This window comes from Protomyctophum parallelum (genome assembly GCF_964188405.1).
Source record: "Protomyctophum parallelum genome assembly, chromosome: 21".
NCBI lineage: Eukaryota > Metazoa > Chordata > Actinopteri > Myctophiformes > Myctophidae > Protomyctophum > Protomyctophum parallelum.
Window position 1 is genome coordinate 25,187,505 of NC_139713.1, and position 25,634 is coordinate 25,213,138.

The window sequence follows — 25,634 nt, forward strand, 5'->3', positions numbered from 1 at the left end:
TGTGTTGAAGCGGTGGACAGAGTGAAATCAGGCCATTATTTCCATGAATGGCGAGGGCTTAATTTGTAGTTTTTCTTAATAAATGAATACATGTAGATGTTTTATTAACGGATGTATCTTTTCAGATGAGAAAGATGCAAAGACCACCCCTACAAGTAAGGCAAATGTTGAGTATTTTATATTAAGATGTGGGGGGAAAAAGGAAAGAAACTGGAGCTTGCTGCTATGATTAAATGTCATAAATAGTTAATTTCTTGGAAAAATACAATTGTATAAAGTCCCAAGGGCGCCATTAACCAATGTGATCCCAAATGATATAAAGCCATACTGTAGCCTTTGCAAGAAATGTATCTCCATCTATGTTATGTTGTGCATTATTGCAGACATGTATTCATTTTTCATAAACATTACAAATATGAATATAACGTCTATTGCCTTCAACCAACTATACCTTTAACATTCTCACAACTGAAGAAGATACAAATAATAAATGTTTGAAATACACGTGCAGCGGTAATTTAATAACCACAATTCTCTTTCATTTTATATATCATGTCTAAGAGTAAGCAATGGACATTTGTTTTAATGTATTTTTCAGTGAATGAATACGTCTGGGAATTCCAGTGTAGGCAAAAATACAGCTTCTACTAGCCATACAGCTACAAGTAGGAGCAATATTCATGGAGGACATTTGCAAGGCACCTCACATGCTGCAAATGAGTAACATTTTTACGCTGAAATGTTGTTCCTTATTCTCATGCTATACGATTTTATCAGTAACCTTTGAAATTATACTATTGTTATTTCTAGGATAGAAAACAATACAACAGTATCCTGGCTCCCACCCCTGAATCGCTAGCCACGGCCATTAAAAATGTGAATGAAGTGAATCAAAATGAAAATTCAGAATGATTGTCAGGCTAATACAGCAGTTGATAGTAATAGAAATACAGTATGAGTGTTTTGTCTACCAAGGACAAGTTCACTATGCACCTAATTATTTGTTTCAATTCATCATCTTAATGGTTTTTCTTTTTTTAGATTCTTCAGATTCCATTCCACAGTCCCATCTGTACCTTGGCGTCTCTGTTGGTTCCATCCTCCTGCTGGTGGTGCTGTTTGCCTTTTACTGTCACTGCAGGAAGCATGGTTTGTGTGCCCCATGTAATCTGTAATCTGACATTCTGGTCTATTCTGGTCTTTTACATGGGGACAGGAGTAGATAATGATCAGAAAATGCATGTTGCATGTTGGTGCCTTTCATGGTTTCCTCCGCCATCGCTGTGTGTGAATGTATGTGTGAATGGGTGTAATGCAAAATCAAGTGCTTTGGATAAAGGCGCTATAGCCTACAGTATAAATGCACTATTTACCAGTTATCCTGAACATGAAACCGACAAATTAAATAACTGTTTTACCTGTGATACATTTCAATCAATCAATATTGTATATGATATCCCAGGTCAACACTGCTAACGTGGTCTTGTATGACACTATGATGGAGCCACCAGAGGTCAGTGACCTGTGGTCAGAAAACCTAAAGGATGCCACGGGATGGGAGGCACAAGATGAAAGCACCGGTCAGCCCAACAGAGGACGACCACGTTCAGTATTCAATGGTCATGTATGACTGAAGTCTGCTTTAAACTTAGCTGCATCCACTGAAAATAGCATTGTGAGCTTGTAGATCTGCTATTTCTGTCGAAGTAAATATTGAGCATGAGAAACAAGCTTGATGTTATATGGGCCCCCCTCGTGTCCTTGCGCAAGACTCTGAACCCCTAATTGCTCCCGATGAGCAAGTTGGTGCCTTGCATGGTTTCCTCCATGAATGTGTGTGTGAATACTGTGAAGGACACAATGTGAATGGCACAATATATGTTAAGCGCTTTAGATAAAAGCGTTATATAAATGCACCATTTATGTTTTACAAAATTTTGTAGTTTGAGCTGTCAGTGTTCATGGATCCATTTTAGATTTATTTGCTAATCAGGTCAAATTTGGGAAAATGATGATAGGTTGTCTGTTCATATTGGAAATTAATTTTGCAACACATGCTCCAGCAATGATGATAACTCCTAAAAAGCATCACCGAATTTAATCTGTTGTCTTGGAAAGAGCATAAACTGGAAGATTATTTTATCAGCTGTTTTATGCTGCAGTTTTTATGGTCGCAGTTATGGAATCGTGCATTTCCCGTCAGTGTGTGTCACGTGACATCAGGGATGGAGCATGTGACATCATCAGGGATGGAGATCCCTGAAGTCATCAATATTAAGCCCATATACGGAGATCCCTGATGTCATCAATATTGGCCAGCAACTCTACATCTCAGGTTCAGGTTCATTTATTAGTTTGTCCCCGTGGGGCGATTTGGTTTACAGCAAGGCATAACACAGGCAGGTAACATGAGACACAAAACACAGCAAAGGCACATAGTACACATAGAACATTTAAAACAGGATGGCAGTTCAAGGTATCAGTGTAGAAAGTTGTATAAAAATAAAAATAAAACTATTAATACAGATACAATTTATCTCCTCTTATCGGCATTTAGAGCCTTGATAGCTACAGGCACGAAGGAGAACTTATACCTGTTGTTATACCTTATACCTATCTGACCTCAAACCCTTTGTATGGAGCTGACCTGTTCTGACATTCCATATGTTGATCTTTCCCCATCCATCCTTCCTCTTCGATGTCTCCCTTTTGACTGATACCTGTCGATTCAAACTCTAGACCGGCCTACCACAAAGTTATTAGTGCAGCCACGCCTGGCAGCCGGCGAAAACAGGCCTGAAAATTAAGATCTTACCCCCCATGCCAAAGCGCCAGCGCTCGGCCAGCAGTCTGCTGTCATGCCTGTCAACCAGGCGGCAGGCGGATATGTTGATAGTGATCTGACCCCCCATTCCAAAGCGCCACCGCCCGCCCAGCAGTCTGCTGTCACCCAGACGGATGCGTGCACGCAACCTCGCCCGCTTCTCGCCCTCTGGCGTCTTAGTACAGTATTGGTATGTTGTATGTAAAATTATAGCAGAATGGGTACAGTCCAGTACAGGTCAACACAAAAAATGCTAAGCCAGAAAAAGCACTACTGTAAGACTTGTTTATATAGGGGTGACGAGGGTCACATTGTGAGTTTTTAGATCAGCTATTTTCAGCAAAGAGATTTGGTGTAGAGGGAACCTACTTCATTGGATCAATGAAGTAGGGCCATGGTTTCACAGATCTTTACCGTGCCTCTTTTCATGCCTCTTTTTCACTCTTGAATAGGGTGGAAATTGTTTTATTTATTAAATGAAATATATAGTATGAGACATAAAGGCTGTGCTCGGAGTGCTCCCCATGACTGCTACAAACATGTTCAGTTTAAGTTAATTCTTATTAATAAATTATGCATATCAAACCATTTCCTCTGATGGTATTTATGCTTGTGAGTGTTTGTATGTGTATTAGTATTAGCCTATTATTATTAATGTATTATGTGTCAGTGGCTTCCAGCAATGCAACACACACACACACACACACACACACACACACACACACACACACACACACACACACACACACACACACACACACACACACACTCTCTCTCTCTCTCTCTCTCTCTCTCTCTCTCTCACTCTGAAACTATTAAAAACCGTATCCCCAAATCTACATGGTTAGTTTAGTACTAGTAGAGACTTCCAGGGTGATATTAAAAGGCCATGCAACATAATCAATAGGCTAAATGAACACCTGTCTGTCAGCCCCGCCCACTTCCTTGTAACGTTCACTCTGCTTGCGCCTGACGTTTAAAGTGGATTAAGATTGTTTTCTGCTCTCTACCAAGAGCAGCATGTGGCCAGGTAAGGTTCTTTTTTAACTTGTGTTATAGTTGCTATACCTAATATCAACATAGGGAGTCCGGACCAGAGCTACTGTAGGAGAAGACGTAGCCTAGCCTCTAGAAGTCCAGAGCCACATAGGAGCTGTGGAGGTCTGATACCGTAGACCTTTTTTACCATCCATAGCCTATCTCCAAACTAGTTTCACTACCACATCCCTACGCAACGTTATAGTATTTGTTTAGATATCTATTTAAAGGTTATGGTTTTGATAATGTCGCATTCATATCGTGTATTAATAAGAAGGCAAGTCGAAAGTTTATAGGCATAGATAGACGAGCCAGGGTTGCAGTTCGCGACATCGCGCCATCCTGTTTTTATTGTTTCGTGGCCGCATGAGAGAGCCTACATGTAAGTGTAACATTATTATTATTAAATATGTGTATGTAGGCCTACGCTAAATGTAGCATTGTGTGGGTAAACGCAAACCACTTTGATACAAAACCGAATACTTTGAATACTTTATTGTTTATAATTTATTTACAGTTTGCATGAACAGGCACATGCAGGGAAGTACAGTACATCACAACGTCTGCTAAAAGGATGAATCCAAGAAGAGGCTTGTTTCCATTGGGGTCCTAGTGTAGTCAATTATTCAAAGAATTGTAATAAATAATAATAAAGTACACTAGGTATGCATTCAAAATGCACCTGCTAATAATGGTCTTTCTTCTTCACAGGAAATGTCTGGACTCTTGGGAATAAAGTGTCCAGGGAATGAATTTAGACTACCAGCAGATCTTCAGGTGAGGCTTTTAATGGAGGCATCCTATGCCAGTGTCAGGGTCATCGCCATGCTGGCTTGGGGACATTTTTTGTTAAAATTCCATTTTTTACACAGCCATACAAAATGAGTGGACAATAATAATACCAGAAACACAAAGAGAGAGCCCTGAATGAGGTCTGTAACTGAGTGTACAAACAAATGGAACCAAATGGGTCCATGCAAATAAAACATTTGAGAAACCACTATTATATAGTAGCTACTTTAGCAGGGGTCCTCAACTAGAAATGCTGAAGGTCCACAAATCATTTTTGAATAAGACCATGGTCCAGTCACATGCGCACGCAAATAGAATTGCGGGTCGCGGGCCACGTGGGCCCCACGGGGTGGGGGTGGGGCTGCCCCCCCCCCCTCCCCACTCCCCTCCCCCCCCCACCCCCCACCCCTAGAAACAACTATGCCTGTTTAGTACAGTCAAACCAAGCTATACAAACCGGGTCCCATCCATTCCCAACCAACCAATACTGGGGTGGCAGAGTATGAAAATATATTTTTTCACTTGACAAATATTCATTATTGACACCTCCAAAAATCCAATTTTGTTCATTCAACTGAATGTGTGAATGGACATTGTCATCATGCCGGCCCATAATACCCTCATTCAGAGTGTTAATTTTTTTTTTTTATGTTTTCTTGTGGCTTTCGCCTTTTTAAATATTTTTTATGGAGGGACAGACAGTAGGCTGACGGGATCGGGAGTAGCCTAGTGGAATACCAGCCAAGGTGCCTGGACCGCTGAGCCCAGGCCATTTCTCTTTATTCTATCATTTCTCCAGGGTCCACAGAGAGGTGTGCCGTAGTCTGGTCGTGGACCGCGGTCTGCCTGTTGAGGACCACTGTACTATAGTATAGTACTGTTTCCACGGAGGACAGCGTGACGTCACAGAATGACGTCACATCGCCTTATAAACCAGCGTATAACCAGTAAGACGCCTGAGGGCGAGAACCCTAAAGGGCGAGGTCGCACGCACGCATCCGCCTGGGTGACAGCAGACTGCTGGGCGAGCGCTGGCGCTTTGGCATGGGGGATAAGATCTTCATTTTCAGGCCTGTTAAGAACTCTAGTTTTTGCCGGCCGCTGGGTGCGGCTGCACTAATAGCTTTGGGGCAGGCCCGTCTAGAGTTTAAATGTACAGGTATCAGTCAAAAGGGAGACATGGATGGGGAAGGATCAACATAATGGAATGTCAGAACAGGTCAGCTCCATTTATGGAGATCTAAGGGATTGAGGTTTGAGGTCCGATGTAGAGTTGCTGGCCAATATCGATGACATCAGGGATCTCCATATATGGGCTTAATATTGATCACATCAGGGACGTGATATCACATGCTTCATCCCTGATGATGTCCTTCACGGTCACAATTAAGAGAAGTGCATTAGTGCAAGTAATCAAGAATCTGATATATCTCAGTTAAACTAACCTTATGAATTATACCGATTCACTACCGAGAGAATAATAATAACTTCCACAAGTGCCGACCCAGCTTGCTATAGGACTATCCGAGAAATACTTGCATTCAAGTGAGATTGACAGCTCTATTTGTCCCTCATAAACCAGCTGGGATCCGCACATAATTCCGACGGAGCATTAGTCCAACATGCGCTGCTCCTGTGCTTGCGGTTATGGTTAGGTTAGGGTTTGAGGTTGGTTGTCGTTTGTCGGACCAATGACTAGTAGTTCTCTGTCTTCTCTCTAAGACAAAAAGTACAGTGTCATACATAGTCTGAAGAAATACGTGACATTCGGTAATTGGGTGACATTATGATATGAACATTTAAATGGTGTGTAACAAATCACACCTGTGTGAACTGAAGTGAGGGGTGTGAAGTGAGGGGCGCTCTTATCATCGTACATCATGACATAACATGTCGATTTGCTCGTCCACATATGACGTAAATTCTCCATTCATTGTCCGTGGGAATTTAATGGTTGTGTAAGACGAAAATCTACACTAATAGCTGAATATAGGAGGAGATAGCGCCCCTCAAAAATAATCTCAAATGTTCCACAGACAAGACCAAGTGTTTGCCACAGACACATTGTCTGTGTACTTACTACTTACTACTACTTACTTACTACTCATGTAAATGACCCGTGGAGTATCCACAATCAACTCATGTTTTATTGATGCTTGCCTTGGTCAGGTCAGGTCATGTCACAGTTATTACATAATCGCCTGATTGCAATGAATTGAGATAATCACAATTATTTTTGCACAATTTTTAGGATTCTTTCCTTTCATCTGCTGTATATAAAACAGCTGGATGAAATTAACAGAAGGTCATATTTCCGTCCTTATTTCCACATCATTGTCCACACTATTTTATCCACTTTGACCCTGGCATTCATGATTTACAGAGGGACAGAATTTAAGCAATGTTGAAAGATTGTCATACATTTTCAAAAGAATGGTGAAAATGGAAAATCTACAAGCTCACAATGAGTCTTCTTGTGATGAGTTTTGTTCTGTTAGATTGGCTATTTTCTTTATTATTGGAAAATTGGAGGTTTTTTATCTGACCATAATTACATCATTTATTGTTATTATCAGTAATTTCTTTGTTTCTTTCAGTAGAATTTGTTCAAAGTTATGTTGTCAGTCATATCTGCCCTGTGCAATGTTTGTGTACAAAGCCTGAAGCCAAAAACGACATTAATCATGAATTGCTATTTGACAGTTTATTATTATCAACTAAAATGTAACGATCGTGACAGCCTTAATCTTTATGTTGACACAGGTAACTTTCATGTCCGACGCGTCGCTGACACAGACGACAGACAGTCTACCACCGCTTACCATGTTGACGTGGACAGATCCTAAACAATTCCCACCCATATCGGTAAGCAAATCAGACAATGGTGGATCGGCAGCTCAACCAAACCTTGAGGGGGGTAGATTTGAATCCATGGTGTATTACAACAGCATATGAGTGGTATAGAACAGTGGTTCCCTATCTTTTTAGCTTATGGCCCAAAAGAGAAATTTGACGGGAACTACATGTTCTACATAATATTCAAATTATATGAAATAAACCAAAATATACCAAACTGACTACCTAAAAAATTCCAAAAAGGTAGCACATCCAAAAATTAAATAAATGGCGGACAAAGTACTCACATTTCCATTTCTTTATTGGCACACACCAAAAAGGAACGCTTACGCGTTTCGGCTATGCAACATTCATCAAAGATTAATTATAGTCAGAGAACTGACTATAATGTACTTTGAGGTGTGTACAAACGGACCGGCTCCGTTTTAGTTCCCTTTGTACACATCTTGGAGTTAAATGAACGCTAAGGATGTTGTATTTGTGTTCATATTCTGTGTCCTATTAACCAGCATACAGTAGCCTACCAGATTGGTAAATGGCATTTTCTATAAAATGCTGCCCCAAAAATCACCCGTTCATGCTCTCCTCGCTCTCGTGGTCTGATATGAGGGGTTATAGGGAGAGTGATGTAAAGAGAGAGAGAAATACAGAGAAGGATGGTTGGATGGCGAGAGATGGAGGGAGAGAGATTTGGTGTCGGGGAGGGGCATGCAGTTTTTATGAAGCATTCATGTTTGTGATGTATTCCTCCTCGTTGCCTTGTGCCAGTAAAACGTGAGGGAAGCGGGGCTGGTGGTGAGGTGGACGGTCGGGAGGGACATTGACTTGCACGGCCACGTTTCTCCACAATCATTCTCTGATGGCCACAGAAATAACCTGGTATAATATTAGATGATGCATGTTAGTTAGATAATTAGTCCTCTATTTCTACCAGCCACTTGTTTCTATACCCCTCCATCTGTTCTCTTCTCTCTCTCTTTAGAGGTGGGGCGGGGTGGGGTAGGGCGCTGAGCCGCGAAAAGAAGCATGCTCAGGAGGGGGGGGGGGGGGGGGGAGAGGGCGTGCAAGAAAACAGGCAGTCTGCAGGTGCCTTCGTCGATCAGATTGTACTCGTACCAGCTAGCGTTCTGTAGCTCTTCTGACAGCAAGGGGGAGACGTCGTTTGGAGCCAAGAAGAAGGAACGACGCCGGGGTGTGCAGAGGACGAGGCAACAGAAGAGGTAGAGACAGCAGCAGGATCCCCCCCTGTGCTGCCGAGCACAGGACTGCGTGACTGACTGGTTGTGTGCGTGCGTGTGTGTGTGCAGAGAAAGGGAGAGAGAGAGGGAGGAGAAATAGAGGAGGAGAGAGAGGGAGGGTGGCAGAAAAGGGGGAGGGGAGGCATCACGGACGGTGCAGTGCATGCGAGCTGACTGGAGGAGTATCATCATCGGCGGCAGGCAGCACAGCATCAGGACCATTAGTACGGTAGCATTGTTGTCTTGCTGCCGGGCACTCAGTCACTGCCGCGTAGCATCCTGCTAATCTATCTCCCTCTCCCCCCTCCCCACCCCCTCTCCCCCACTCTCTCTCTACCTCTCACACACACATATACACACACGCACACGTTAAGGCACAGACTTGCCGCTGCCGTCACCCTCCCTCGCGTGCACTCAAGCAGTGGTGGCCACCAAGGCTAGAGGTGCTACAGCGTTGGGGAGGGGGGGGTGGTGTTCTCAGGGAAACGACAGAGGGACACAGCACGGGGACGACAACGGCCGGTGCTATTAGGGCCAACGGGAGGAGGCGGGCCGGAGGAGCTACGGCGACCGCAGACGCAGCAGCAGCAGTAGAGGCAGGAGGAGGAGGAGTAGCGACGGCATCATGGCGCAAGCCGCCAAGCAGCTCCGCAAGAAGGCGGACATCGCGGGAGCTGCCGCGGCCGAGCTGAGGGAGAAGGAGGAGGCCAAGGAGAAGAGGAGGAATAAATCCCGGGACAAAAGGCGCAAGGTATGACTGGCCGGCTGCCTCTGAAAGCAGGGCAGGGTGGGTATTATTTCTTCCATTTACCTCTATTGCGCTTACGCGTGAGTGTGTGTGTGTGTGTGTGTGTGTGCCCGCACGCAAGCGCATGCACGCGCGCACACACACACACACACACACACACATGCGCGCAACGCATTGACGCACGCACATGCACACACCTACTGTCCCTTCCAATCTTCCGCCCTCCATCTGTTGTGGAAGATTTTGGTTAGGGTGCATTCACACAATTGTATGAATTTGCAGCTATAGTCTGCGTATGTGTGTGTGTGTGTGTGTGTGTGTGTGTGTGTGTGTGTGTGTGTGTGTGTGTGTGTGCGCGCACGTGCGTGTGAGAAACCAATCGTGCACATTTGATCTGGAACAGGTTGTGTTCGCTTGGTCAGACATTTAGCTCTGGGGGAATGATGATAAGGATGCTTGCGACGATGACTATGCTCATGGTGGTGTGAGGGAATGTCCTTATTAAGGAATTGTGGGCAAGGTTTTTTGGGGGGGGGATTTATTATCATTTTTGGGACGTGCATACCACTCACATCCGTCTTGTACGTACGGAGATGAGCACTCCCTGATATTTTTCGAATGCCCCTTCCTTGCATTCTAATGACATCCCTACTAGCATGACCCACAAGTTTTTTTCTTCCCCTAGAGGAGGACATCGTCCTCTTTGCTCTGGACTACCCCCCCCAATATACATTAGTGGGGGGGGGGGGGTTGGGGGGGTGCAAGGAGAGGTACACGATTAAAATGGAGGTATCCATTTCTTCACATCCGTGTGTTTAGTAGTTTTTAAATGGAACAACTTCGCTGATTCTGAACCTGATTCCTATTGTTTTGATGTGAGATCATGTATGGGGGGGAATACCCTATGTCTGTGAATTTCGCCTGCAAAATGCGGAAGTGTACGCCCTTTGATGCAACACGACTGATTTGACGTCACAGGCTAAGGATTATGTCAGTGTTTGTGTTAGTAACGTGTGTTGCATTGATGTTGATTTGAAAATGGACACGCAGACTGACGACATTGAAAATGCTCCCCACCGGGTTATGAGTGCAGGAAGGCAGTTGGGGCACCTGCTGTCGTCGTTACAATTGAATTCCCTCCTGCTTTCTCCTCCTCTTCGTCATTCTTCATGACAAAGCCTTAAGTTACTGTAAAATATTCTGTTTTGTATGTGAGCCTGAAATGGATGTGTAGACTAAGAAGTATGCTCTATAGCTACAGCGGTGCGTGTACATACAGTATGCATATTGTATCTGATCTTGGGAGCTTTAGCTGGCGTCATAATTGACTGGCACATATTTACTGTGTGTGTGTGTGTGTGTGTGTGTGTGTGTGTGTGTGTGTGTGTGTGTGTGTGTGTGTGTGTGTGTGTGTGTGTGTGTGTGTGTGTGTGTGTGTGTGTGTGTGTGTGTGTGTGTGTGTGTGTGTGTGTGTGTGTGTGTGTGTGTGTGTGTGTCAAAGGGAACCTAGTTACACTAAAGAAAAGGCAGCGATCCAAGCACTCAAAAGGTTAAAAAAATTAGGAGAGGGTGGATAAAAATAAATTTACTTTATTTAGAAAAGTTAAAATAAGCCTCGAACAGAGTCTTCATCAGGGAAAGTATGTGCCTATAGTTACAGTTCGTGGGTGCTCAAAACTTTTCTTTGCTCAAGTACCCCCCTTGTCCTCCTTACTGTACCCAACTGCCACATATAAAACTATATCTAGCTTTTCATTGCTGTCGGGCAGAAAGCTCAAAACTCCATTATTTTACCGTTTTGCGTTGTGTTTTGAGCTTGTAGATCTGGTGTTTTTGCTACTTTTGAATTTTGTAGTGGTTTGGGACATAATATAGATATATTGCTATGAATGAACGATAACCCACCTTTTGAAGAATACGTTGAAGAATACATACAATGATTCTACCCCCTGTAATACCTCTGCATACCCCTAGGGGTACATGTACCCCCATTTTAGAACTACTGCTGTGCAGTAAGTCAATCTCGCATGCATTTTTATTGAGAATGAATTAATGAATAAAATCAATTAATGCATAGCTCAGATAAAGACAAATGCTTTGGTTCAATAGGGTCTGAATCATATGTTGTTTGTTTACTTGTGTACTTTATTTTTTGTGATGTCTACTTCCCTAATAATTGTGCAATTATAAGCTGTCTACAGTATATGCTGTCTTTGTCTGACTAACAGTATTAGACAGAGATCAGTGACTGTGCAGCTTGGGTAGGGATAGGAGTTGGTAGTGCTATTGTAATAATGATTCATTCACTGATTCACTGCAATTATCTGCATACTGGAATTTACTCTTGGTCTCACAGCAAGACGAATCATGAGTGAAGCAGCCCTACCGTTCGTAAAGTAATCTAGATTTATGGATGGAAGCAATGGTGTAGAAAAGGCCTGGGGGAAAGCTTGGCAGAGTAATTATTATTATTATTATTATTATTATTATTATGAAAGAAAGTTGAGGCATTAAAAATATTTTGTACTTAACAATAGATGCCACTGGCTAACCGAGAGACCATAATCATTGACTAATAATGACATTTTGGCTCAAACTCTCGGATAGGAACCAGTTCTGGTCATTAAGCTATTTCAACACAAAACATGGGTTTCTGACTGTGTCCCATCTGCCTCAGCATAGTAGGATGAGAGCAAACTGAGGAACTGGGACACTGGCACATTACAAATTTAAGTTGACGATTAACTGGCACACAAATAATTGTGATTAATGATTTAATTGTGTTTTTGGAATTGAACATTGTAACATATCAATACAAAAAAAAAATCTGTTTGTTTTTTAGGCTTCATAATCACAAATTGTACAGGGCAGATATGTCAGATTTGGGACTTGGGTCCCTTTTTGAAACTCAAAGTGACTTATTTCAGTAGCACAATTGTGCAGTGTACAACACCGGCAGCATTTGTCATTTCCAGCATGTTTACTAGTTGAAGCCATGTCTCAGGAGGAGGTCATGTTGGAACTTGGAAGATATATTTTTGGAATGTATCTCCTTCCCCTTTCTGCTTCATTGGTTCTGCCTCCATCTCCCTGTGTGAATGTATCTCCTTCCCCTTTCTGCTTCATTGGTTCTGCCTCCATCTCCCTGTGTGTCTTTATCTCCTTCCCCTTTCTGCTTCATTGGTTCTGCCTCCATCTCCCTGTGTGAATGTATCTCCTTCCCCTTTCTGCTTCATTGGTTCTGCCTCCATCTCCCTGTGTGTGTGTGTGTGAATGTATCTCCTTCCCCTTTCTGCTTCATTGGTTCTGCCTCCATCTCCCTGTGTGAATGTATCTCCTTCCCCTTTCTGCTTCATTGGTTCTGCCTCCATCTCCCTGTGTGAATGTATCTCCTTCCCCTTTCTGCTTCATTGGTTCTGCCTCCATCTCCCTGTGTGAATGTATCTCCTTCCCCTTTCTGCTTCATTGGTTCTGCCTCCATCTCCCTGTGTGAATGTATCTCCTTCCCCTTTCTGCTTCATTGGTTCTGCCTCCATCTCCCTGTGTGAATGTATCTCCTTCCCCTTTCTGCTTCATTGGTTCTGCCTCCATCTCCCTGTGTGAATGTATCTCCTTCCCCTTTCTGCTTCATTGGTTCTGCCTCCATCTCCCTGTGTGAATGTATCTCCTTCCCCTTTCTGCTTCATTGGTTCTGCCTCCATCTCCCTGTGTGTCTGAATGTATCTCCTTCCCCTTTCTGCTTCATTGGTTCTGCCTCCATCTCCCTGTGTGTCTTGGTCCTTATCTGTCTGTCCCCTTTCTGCTTCATTGGTTCTGCCTCCATCTCCCTGTGTGTCTTGGTCCTTATCTGTCTGTCTGTATCATCTCCGACACATTTTCTAGAGAGAGAGAGAGGAGTTGAGGGAGGGGCCATAATCAGTGGTGTAAAGTAACTAAGTAGATTTACTCAATTATTGTACTTAAGTGCAAGTTACTGGAGTATTTCCAATTTTCAGTACTTTTCTACTTCACTACATCTCAAAGTAATATTATACTTTTACTCCACTACAATTATTTGGCAATACTACAGTACTAAATAGTAAATACTACAAAATAATAATAAAATGCCTACAAAATACAAAAGAATGAATATACAAAATAGTAAATACTACAGTATTTACTTTGTAGATTTTTGTAGATTTTTGATTATTATTACACACAGTAACCACTTCAGCCATATATACTACATTTCACCAGCATTGGGAGCTTGTAGATTGTCTATTTTCAAAATATTTTGATGCCAATACTTTTGTACATTCCAGACTTACCTACTTACTTGTAACAGTAAGTATTTGCAGTACAGTATATTGATACTTTTACTTATATTTCACCACTGGAAGAAACTGCAGTCACTTAATGTTAATAGTAATTGTTTGCACCCTATGGCCGGAAAAATAATGAAGTCTGTGTGTTGGACTAGGGTTTGACTGGATTGCTGAATTCCTACAATGACCATAATGCTTGGGTGCCTCCTTGTGGAGAGGGGGGAGGTGTGACTTGTAGTCCTGGTCTGGTTACAAATGGTTGCAAATTAGCTCCTTTGGATGTAAATCAAACGGTGCTGCATGGCATATCTACAACTCCCTCCTCTCGCTCAAAGGTCATCTATTCTACTGCATTTCCAACCGAGATGCTTCATACACTTCTAGACAGCCCGGGGAGTAGGGGGGAGGTGTTCTGATATAGCCTGGACAGCGTGATTCACTACGTTCCTGTTTCTCACTTCGTTACTACTCTGCAGTCTGGCCAGTGGCCAGGGTCCTATTTCACTCGTATTTCCATTACGTAGGCAAGTCAGGAAGTAACTCGAGTTTTATGTTGGAAACAAAACACTGCTACTACCCATGCATTTACACTGGAAGGACCACAATGGAAATATGCTCTCAAGCTTTTTTTGGTTTAACCCCTTTGTTCATGTATGCATTTTTGTCAATAAAAGTGTTAGTCAGTCAGTATATCAATACTGTCAATATTGGATATCGATTATCGGACAATCTTTCATGTTTTTTGACACTGTTCACCTATAACGGCATGCCCAAAACAGGGACACCAGTTTGAAAGAGGTTAACTAATGTGTAACAACACATAATGCAAATAGGAGAGCTATTTCAGCAATCACATTTATTTATTTTCATTTCATCTCTTAGCTGGCAACCAAAACATAGACAGAGGCCTAAAATAAGAGTGAAGGAAACATTAACCCTATTAGGCTATTTGGCCAATACACGGTTGACAAAAGTGCTCATGGACACAACTCAGATAATCAATAACATGGATACAGTAGCTGATGGTCAGTCAGAGCCGCGGTTAAACCTTAACCACAACCTTAACCCCACTGACCCTATTCTGACTGGGCATGTCACAATAGACCAACGTTTGGAAATGTCAGATCTACAAGCTTGAAAACCTGCTGTTTTTGATATTTGACGTTCACCGAAGTACAGTATATATAGGGTTTAAGTGGTTAATATGAGTCGGTAGTATCGGTTTCTGTTCTCATGAATATTAAGCTTTATAGGCATGTGTAAAGTAGTTGCACACTTTCCTCCAGGCGTACACTTAATTCAATAGATTCTGAGATGGTGCATGCGTGCGTGCGTGTCTGCGTGCGTGCGTGTCTGCGTGAGAAATAGCATGGCTCCAGGGTATCTTATTCGTCTTTTATGTAACCTCATGGTTGCGACATCCAATAATGTACTCATTTCAGCACTCAAGTGCTGATGGCTCTGTTGAGGGTATGTTTGCCCTTGTCTCTCTCTCTCTCTGTCTGTCTCTTTAATTTTCTCTCTTTCAGTCTCAATGTAGAATTTTAGATTGTAAATTGTAATCAGCAAAGACATTCAGTGTTTTTAATGACACCTGTCTTTTTAAACGTTTGTGATCATGCTGAAAGCGGAATTAACATGAACCAATATAGATCAGGGGTTCCCAATCCTTAACATGCCAAGGGACCCCAAATAACCATAGCCTTTAGCTGTGGTACTACCCCTATTGTGCGTAATGGCTTTAAATATGTGGATTTCACCATCCACATGGGAACGTCATGGCTCAAATGTGGAGCTCAGACTTCATGTGTTCGTAATCTATGTCTATGCCATATCTATATGACGTGTGACTCCAAATGTATACAGTACATACAGTGTTGATTTTTACAGCAGATTTTGATTTAGTTTTGGTCATAGACTTTATAAAGTTTTACTTTTAGTCGACTAAAGCTACAGTTGATTTAGTCGACTAACTAAAATGTATCTTGGCGGGCCTTGATGGGCATCATAAACTTTGATTTATACTTAGCTGCGTGCCGAAAATAGCTGATCTACAAGCTCACAAAGCTTATAGATCTGCAATTTTCAGGGCATGACACCTGCACACAACCAAGCGTAAAATGACTTGGTTCTACTGGATCTTTTCTGCACTAGTCCCTCCCTAACAGTTTAGTCTAGTTTTGATTTGTTTTATCTGTTTGTATTTGGTTTTCATCAGTGAAAAAGGGTAGTCGACAAACCTTTTTCGTCATAGTTTTAGTCTACAAAATGAACACTGCATTTAAATTGAATAAACGTCATATGGAAAACATTTGTTCCAGTGATTTACGAGATTAGTCACACACACACACACACACACACACACACACACACACACACACAGACCCTTGTAGATGGTTAGACTCCTGCAGAGCCACAATGTAATAGATAGCTGGATGTGTCACTGCTGGGTGCGTTTCTTCCCTGTCATCATCATCAGTGACAGTTCTGCATGAATGAACACAGTGAAATGGAGGAAACTCGCTCTGATGTTTTTGTTGATGTGAGATCCCACTGATTTCACCCGAACGCGCACTGTTGATTCGAGTAGCGAGCTGAATTGACTGTGAGTGATCACGTGACCTCAAGTACAAGGCTGACTTAAAAAAAAGAAAAAAGGGAAACATGTACTTGTATCCAATTATTTTTTTTCCAATTTTGTAGTCGTGCCAATGGGCTCTATGCACACAGACAAATCTTCCTACTTCTGGGCCCCTTCCCTACTTCCTTCACAGGTGTTACCGATGATACTAATTAAGGCTCTGTTCCATTTAGTGTACAGTGGTTCTCTAACTTTTTAATTTCAAGGAACCCCATAACTCTAAAGGGCACAAATGGAACCATTTGAACCATTTGTAAACTCTCAGAGTTACACACCTGTACGGGGCCATTTGGAATCCACTCATTTGGTTCCATTTGTACACTCTCAGAGTTACACACCCGTACGGGGCCATTTGGAGCCATCCACTCAAGGATACTTTGAGACCCATTGGCGTATAGCAGAGTGTTTCCAGTGAGCCAAGATGCACAATAGCAACACCCGTTTGACCAGAATGGAACAGAGCCTTCATAGTATCATTGGGATCACCTGGAAGGAAGTGGGTAAGGGGCCAAAGTTCTTTCCAAAAAATGGCATGTGTGCATAGAGCCTATTCAGGTTTTAAGTCCGACATCATTTTGTAATCCTACGTCACATTGGGGTCCAAGAGGCACCAGCTCCTGTTTCTTATTTTATCTGACGTTTTACATGATACAATATCTATGAAATTCTTGATCCAAGGCTAGCTTTCAATGTGCCATGATCTGTTTTTTAATGTTATATACCACGTTCCCTAACCTTTCATATCATGTTCAGGTTCATAAAAGTATACTACCACGTTCCCTGGCATGTGCCATGTTCTGGCTAAAACAATCCCAAATTGCAATTTACCATATTATCTGCCGCCATTCACACTGCAGAACGAGACTTTAGTGGGTTGTCTTGTCTCAGATCGGTTCAAACACAGAGAGACACAGCACTGCAGCATATGTCACGGCTTAAAAAACAAATTCATTCCTCCCGCTGCTGTTGTACTCTACTGTCTCACCTGCTGCCAGTGAGGAGCCCCCACCTGGAGGATGTAGTGTCGTGCCTCCGCCCTACTACTCCCACTCAACATTCCCCACTGACAGGGCCCATCCCAGCCCATAGAAGTACGTGCTATGACAAAGGTCACCCTCCCCACGCAGCTTCTCTCCCTGAACAAGTCCAATTTTGTTGGCGTAGCAGCACACGTTGCAAGCTTGATGCACCACACCACAGTGACCACTGCACTTGACTAGCCTCGCATAGCCAGCCTTCATCTGCTTTTGCAATGCATATTGCCCCAGGCAGATTAAGTCTGGCCCCTCTCAATTGTGGGAGGACTTCACGTCCGAAGTGGTGACGAGCCAACCAGATTCGTCAGAAATGAAAAAAAAAAGGATTGCTACGCGAGGCTAGCACTTTACCCCTGTACCCCCCCGGGGGTACTGTACATTATTCCAAAGCCGTTCTTTATTCTCCAAATTGCAACAGTGACCGGTGTTGCTAGCTTTCGTGGGAGTAAATGATGACCACGTGCATGTTTGTTATTTGCAAACGCTCACTTGTTCACAATTCATGTGTGAGTGCTCCGCATTTATACACAACACTGATTATGAAAGACTGGTAGAATACACATAACTTGTTGAGGTGCTGTGTTAGGATAGGATTAGGATAAAAGAATAGAATCCAGCGGTTGTTTACATCCTGGATTCATTGCGCCTTGCAAAACACTGGCACTGGCGATTGAATTATCCCTTCACTAAATCCCACTCCAAAAAGCGATTGTCAATGCCAATCCAAATAGTTTAGCAACGGTTGCTATGCAGGTCAAGCTTTCTTCGCTGCTAACGTGCCTATTGGACAAGGATGGGTTGGGGAAGGATTTAGTGAAGGGCTAATTAAATCATTAATACCTAGCACACAAAGAGTTCATTTGTATAGAATTTACAGTTATATTAAATTGTATGATGACTATTGTGGTGTTCTGCGCACTAATTATTAATTACGTGACTTGTGTCTGTGGGTGTGAATACAGTTTGACCTGATGAAGAGCCTCTGTTCGAAACAAACATCATTCACAATTTACAATTTAAATGTAGGCATTTAGCAGATGCTCTTAATCCAGAGCGATTTACAGTAGGCAAGGTAAACACGAGAATCTTGGATCATAGGTAAACTAAGAAACTATCAGTCTAACTACGGTATAATAAAAAAGTAATAATCTGTACATAAATCATAAAATCCTCTACACTTAGACCAAACACTTAGTTGACTGGTGTCAGCTCTGAACTAGGTTTGCTGTCTTTCTTCTTTTTCTTTCCACCAAATCTCTTATCTACAACCTGTCGCAATGTGTTGTGAGCTTGTAGATTGCCTATTTTGGCAAATGATGTTCAAGGGGTTAACATAGCTATCAAGACTCTTGCGCGTGCTCTAATGCCCTCCTTTGACTATGCTTCCACCTCTTGGTTCTCCAGCATCCCAATGTCACTTAAGAATAAGCTTAAGACTTAAGCAATTGAAAATGGGATTGACATTCAAAATTGTAAATGCAACCTCAATGCCCTCAGTGCCTACATACCTGCCTAACTACCTGAAAAAAGTGAGCAATACCCACAGCCACAATGGTTCCACACATTTTCAAATCAAATATGGGTAAATTCTCCTTTGCCTTCCCTCAAATTATTTCAGCAGGCCCAAGGGAGAGGAATTGATCACACACTCCTGTCTTTCCCCCTCCTTGTATATACAGTTCTTTATGTTTTTCCTGTGATGATATTCTTTTTTTTTCTTTTTTACCTGTGATGATATTGAATGTAGTTGTTATTGTTCATGTCATGTCTATGAATTGATTGCACAAGACCGCAATGACTTTTTTTTGGTGCTATCCCTTTTGGATTGAGTGTTAAATCAAACAGTTATTGGAGGAGGGGGAGCATGTGAGTTTGCGCTTTGAGGGTTCTATTGCCAACACTTGTTATGACGATATTAAGATTAATGCAGCACGATTAATCAAAAAGGATCGCGATCTAGATTCGGACACCTATGTGATCTCATTCCAAAATTTTAGCAAGAATCATGCAGCACTAGTTGGCTGTCCAATTTTATTTGTTGACAAAATTGTCATTTAGTTTTAGTCATAGCTTAGTTTTTATTTTCATTTTTATTCCCTTTTCGTCTGTTGAGGAACATTTTTCGTCATAGTTCTAATCAACGAAATCAACACTGCTGCACTGCCAGGCGATTTGGCTCGCACAGACTGCCCCAGGTGTTTCACCCAGGCAGGCCAGGACCATTCTCTTTGAACAGTCCATCGCAGTAGACTCCATATGCATCCAATATGGTGAGAGTATGCTAACAAAGACTATTAAGCACTGCCCAAACAATTAGGCCACAGCAATTAACAATTCAGGCTAAGCACGGAGCCTACCCTTTTTGGCACGGAGTGGAACAAACAGTATTAAAGAGAGAGGGAGATAGCCTTGGCCAAAGGATGCTACAGTATATATAAGGAGGCCAACATGAGGCAGCAGGCCTGGCAAGGCCTCTCTGTCTTCACAGGGAAAGCCCCATGCCAAGAGATCCACAGAATGCAAGGAAGGAGAGAGGAGGGAGCATTTGTCACCGACCTTTTGAGTTGACTGTTCTAGGCTAGGCCTAGTTTTACTGTTTCCGCCTTTCCCATTTCTAGAGGGATTTTGTTATGAAAGTGCTTATGCACTTATGCGGGTGCTCATGCATTTTTTCCCTGTTAAAGTATACAAAGATTGTATTATGCATTCTGTTTTATTTCATGCTTTCACGTTTTTGTTTATCAATTGATGAAATTGAAGGAATTTTGTTAATTTTCATTCCCATGGCCACTTACGCTCCTTAACCTAAAACTGCATCTTTGTCATTTTACATTATTTTATGGTTCTTGACATGAAAACAACCACCACTGATATAGAAACATAGGTTTTTCTGAAAACTGTTGGGATTTAGAACACATTTGTAGAATGGGCCTCATGTCATAATGGGATAACAAACATTATATGCCCTCTTCACCCCCTTCACCCCCTCCACCTGGAGTAACTGGACCTGTTATGCTAACACCCCTGTCTGTCTTGTTTGTCTGTCTTGTCTAATATCCTCAGTGTTCATTTCCAATGTTAACTTTAAGAATGTAAACTGTCGGAGTTAAATGAACACATTTTACTGTGAAGGAACGCATGAGCTGGTTAGGCCTGTCATAAATGATTACATAATCGTCTAATTGCAATTATTTGAGATAATCACAATTATTTTTGCATAATCGTCAATCGTTTCCATGTTAAAATGCAAATGCAAAAATAGCAGAAATAGCAGTTCATTTGCAGAAATAGCAGTTCATGACTATCCTCTATTTTGTAAAGTTTTTTTTTCTTATTAAATGTGGGATTTCTTTGTATATGTAAGTTGTGTATCATATCTGCCTTGCACAATTTGTGATTACGAAGCCTTAAAGGCAAACAGAAACACAAATTGTAACGTTCCAATTTTGTCAATTTAAGTTTATAATTGTGACAGCCCTGAGCTGGTAGGTAAGGTATACCCAGACCCGTTGTGTATCCCTAGAGCTGGTAGGTAAGGTATACCCAGACCCGTTGTGTATCCCTAGAGCTGGTAGGTAAGTTATACCTAGACCCGTTGTGTATCCCTGGTAGGTAAGGTATACCCAGACCCGTTGTGTATCCCTAGAGCTGGTAGGTAAGGTTTACCCAGACCCGTTGTGTATCCCTAGAGCTGGTAGGTAAGGTTTACCCAGACCCGTTGTGTATCCCTAGAGCTGGTAGGTAAGGTATACCCAGACCCGTTGTGTATCCCTAGAGCTGCAGGTATACCCAGACCCGTTGTGTATCCCTAGAGCTGGTAGGTAAGGTATACCCAGACCCGTTGTGTATCCCTAGAGCTGCAGGTATACCCAGACCCGTTGTGTATCCCTAGAGCTGCAGGTATACCCAGACCCGTTGTGTATCCCTAGAGCTGCAGGTATACCCAGACCCGTTGTGTATCCCTAGAGCTGCAGGTATACCCAGACCCGTTGTGTATCCCTAGAGCTGCAGGTATACCCAGACCCGTTGTGTATCCTTAGAGCTACAGGTATACCCAACCCAGACCCGTTGTGTATCCCTAGAGCTGCAGGTATACCCAGACCCGTTGTGTATCCCTGGTAGGTAAGGTATACCCAGACCCGTTGTGTATCCCTGGTAGGTATCCCTCGGTTCTAAAACGGTCCGTGTGCAAAAGCCCAACCATCTCGCAGCTCTGACAACCATGCTGAGCTGTGTGCAAGTGACAGACAGAACCATACATTTGCTAGTTGTGCATAGGCCTTTGCACTCTTATGCCTTGCGGGCATAGAGCGTAGTACTGATTAAAGACACGTATTAATCTCCAAAGAGTATGATCTATGAGCTTCAGTTCCTGTTAACAATGAACCGGATGTCAGACTTAAGCAAGTCATTATTGTGCACAGCCAGGGTAGTGCATTCACTCCCAATGTGGGTAAATAGCGTGCCCTAGATTTGGTCTAAGACGAGGGATGAAACAATCGCCTTGTATGTGAGAATACGGAGGAAGCGAGGGAATGAGAGAGGGGGAGAGAGAGAGAAGGCGAGAGTGTGTGTTTATTTAAGAGGAGAATCTAAAAGAAGTGTCCCAGATTTCAAAGGGTGTGTGTGTGTGTGTGTGTGTGTGTGTCCGCCCGCCCGCCCGCCCGCAAGCGCGCACTCATGCATGCAAGTGTCCACGTATGTCCCCGGGTGCACCATATCTGTACAAATGCACTTGTATGCATTCACTTATTTTATGTGAGTGTGTGCCCGTATAATATCCATGTTTCTATTTTGTGAGTGAACAGTGAATCAAGCATCAATCCACTTGTATGAGTGTATACGTGTAATGATTGTGTTTATCGTGTTCAACCTCTCGCTCTGTGTCACTTCTGCTCAATATAAGACCTTGCAACCTTGTAAATACCATGTAATTTTTCTACGTTCTCCTGATTGATTTAAACCATGAATATTTACGTGGCGGTTGAATGAGGTCCTATGGTAGGTCCTATGGTATCCAAATGGCCCTATTGTATAATTTCAAATCATGTCACGGGTGCATCAATTAAAGCAGTGGTTCTCAAAGTGATGGCCCCCAGGGTTCCAGTGCTGGGGCGTAGTGAGGTTGTAGAACAAATTATTATTTTATTTTATTTCTGTGTCCGGTCAATTTCTTGACCCATCCCATATGGGATAATCACAGACATTGATTAAAACAAAACAAAAGAAAACATAGACATTCTAGTGTATACCCAGCCAGCAACTCATAATATGACCTGATTTTGAACAAGAGACATAGCTAGCTGTCATGTAATTTTGTAAACCTGCACATAGTATATTTGTAATCGAATGAAAGTTAATCCGTCACTCTTCTCCTCCTATTTGACACTTTCAGATATTGTGAAAATTACGAAAAATTAATTCAACATGGAGCTGCTATTTTTTAAACAATTGGAAAAAACATGTTTTAAAACATTGTGAAAATTCTGACAACCACACAAATATTGTGGAGCTCTCTCTGACCCAACATATTTTCAGATGGAAACGCAAATGTTCGAGAACTGCTGCTACTGCTTAAAGAAAAATATCTATCCTTCTCTAAAACACCCTCAAATGCATTTTTGGAGATACTGTACGCACAAGGAAGTAGCACACTTGCTCATCTTCAAGGAGGAGAAAGACTATAGAGGGAAGGAGAAGGATGGGCCAAGGTCGAGCAGAGCTGTGAGTGGTGTAAAGTAACTAAGTACATTTACCTAAGTACAATGTTGAGATATTTGTACTTTATTTGAGTATTTCCAATTTCCAATACTTTTACTTCTATTCCATTACATCTCAGAGGCAAATATTGTACTTTTACTCTGCACTGCAATTATTTAAAAACATTAGTTACTGGTTACTTTGTAGATTTTGATTATTATTACAAAACATACATTAACCACAAACATAGATAGATTTTGGCCTTTTGAAAATAGTAGATCAATTTCCATTTCTTTCTATACATTTGAAAACTTGAAATGGGACATTCTGCATAGTGCATACTTTTACTTTTGGTGCTTTAAGTACATTTTGATGCCAACACTTTTGTACTCCAGACTTTTACTTAATTGAGTATTTCTACATTGCAGTATTGCTACTTTTACTTAAGTAAAACATGTGAGTACTTTTTCCATCACTGGCTGTAAGGCCGGCCCAGCACTGAGCAGCCACAAGCTATATTTACCACCTAGCATAGGGTTACACTGCATCCCTCAGCACCCACCCATCTATCTACAACACGCTGCTGCAGCATGCCAACCCAGCACCTGCTGATATACTGTGTATCTATCTGCTCCGGATCTGCGCTCGCTGTGCACGCACCGTCGCACGTACACATGCACATGATGCACACACACACACACACACACACACGCATGCACGCGCGCGCGCGCGCATACACACATACACATAGTGATTCATCACGGGGACACTGATGCTTATCAGCTACCTCTGAGGACTGATCTGGCCTGACTTGGCCTGTGAGTGTCGTCCGTTATGTTCGGGAAGCACAGTGTGATTTTAAGTCAGGGTAGCCTCGGGTAACATTCAGCCAGGGCTGAACAGTCAGAGGATGCAATGGCCAGCAGCTACCACTTGAAGCAGTACTGTACAAGCAAGAGGGCGCGTGAAGTGCCATTAGAACGTGTGCGTGCGTGCCGGTGTGCGAGAGGGGATGTGATGAAATATGCGGCCAGAGAAGGCTCATATGTCAGAATGATTATGAATGGGCTGGACAGGAGATTGTGAAAATAAGTCACCCCAGGATCCTTGCTGTTGTGTTGTGCTGTGATCTGCAGCTGACGATAGATCTGTTCCGAGTTGAAGGTATCTTCACTTAGTTTCGTCAATATTATAGGCCCGGCCAGGTGTATCTGTGCATGCGTATGTGTACTGTGTGTGTGTGTGTGTGTAATGTTTAATATTTGTAGGCTTGTATGTCATTGCATGTTTTCTTTATATCCAAAGGAAACCTTTGTTTATCTGTGTGCATCCTTGTCAGTCACAGTACACATTCTGACTCTGCCTTATCTTTCTGTGTAGAAATACTGTACCAAAACATTTCCTTTGACTAGTTAGACGCAAGACAGACATGCAGATCTTATCTATACACCACTAATTAAGTCAAAGCTATTCATTGAGCTCATCAAATGGCTTCAAAGGAGATGACTTATGAAATGTTGACTAATTTGATTTGAGATGATACATGATATTGCAATCTCTCGTTGAGAGATTGCAGGCAAATCTGATTTGTTTCTGAAGTCTGCTCTTTGGTATTGACTGACTTTCCACACTATTATTTGCAAGTGATTGGATCCGATTTTTGCATTCAGACATCGTCCACCTCTCTGCACTGGTTGCTGCGGTAACAGTGTAACAACACAGGCTACATAACGTTTCACTTGTACTCTGTTTTTACAATGGCGAAAATAGCAGATCTGTGCAATCTTTTGCGAGCGACACGTCGTACGAGAAAGTACAGAGCAGGCACAAACACGACTGGCCGTTGTTCGTGGGTGTGTGGCTGCTGGTGTTCTTTGTCTATGGCTGTCATGATTACAAATTTAAGTTGACATTTAATCGTCACAAATATAATAGTGAGGCCAGCGGTTGGAGAAGCCCCCGCTAGTGAGGCCAGCGGTTGGAGAAGCCCCCGCTAGTGAGGCCAGCGGTTGGAGAAGCCCCCGCTAGTGAGGCCAGCGGTTGGAGAAGCCCCCGGCAAGCTGTGAGAAGTAGAACCGGCGTGGTAAATCTAACGGTAGGAATTATTCAGCCCTGGAGGTTGTTCATGTGGCAGGTGGTCCTGATGACTAATGTTGTGGTGGTGATTACACCAGTGACACCAACCGCACGTGCACGGGAGCTCAAGTATGCATGGCAGAGGTGCAGTGATGTTGTCTTGATTTGTAGTTTGTGTTTTGTTATTGTGTGTGTTTTAGTTTCTTTTTGTATTTGTCACTCTGTTTTTATTTCTGAATTTACTTCTATTTGTAAAAAACAAAAAATGAATAAACAGAACATTAAAAAAGAAAAGAAAAGAGGTGCAGTGATGTAAAGTAATACTAAGTACATTTACTCAAGTACTGTACATACTGTACGATAAGTAAGTACAATTTAGG

The 25,634-nt window shown here is 42.5% G+C and overlaps 1 protein-coding gene across 1 annotated transcript in view; it reads left to right on the forward strand.

Moving 5' to 3' along the window:
* Positions 1–9,369: 9,369 nt before the first annotated feature.
* The window catches only part of LOC310879489 (uncharacterized protein), a 139,139-nt gene continuing 122,874 nt past the window's right edge, over positions 9,370–25,634 (forward strand). Inside the window, exon 1 of the mRNA XM_083794220.1 lies at positions 9,370–9,499. Within this exon, the coding sequence (XP_083650346.1) occupies positions 9,374–9,499 (126 nt within the window). The 5' untranslated portion in view covers positions 9,370–9,373. The remainder of the gene's footprint in view (positions 9,500–25,634) is intronic.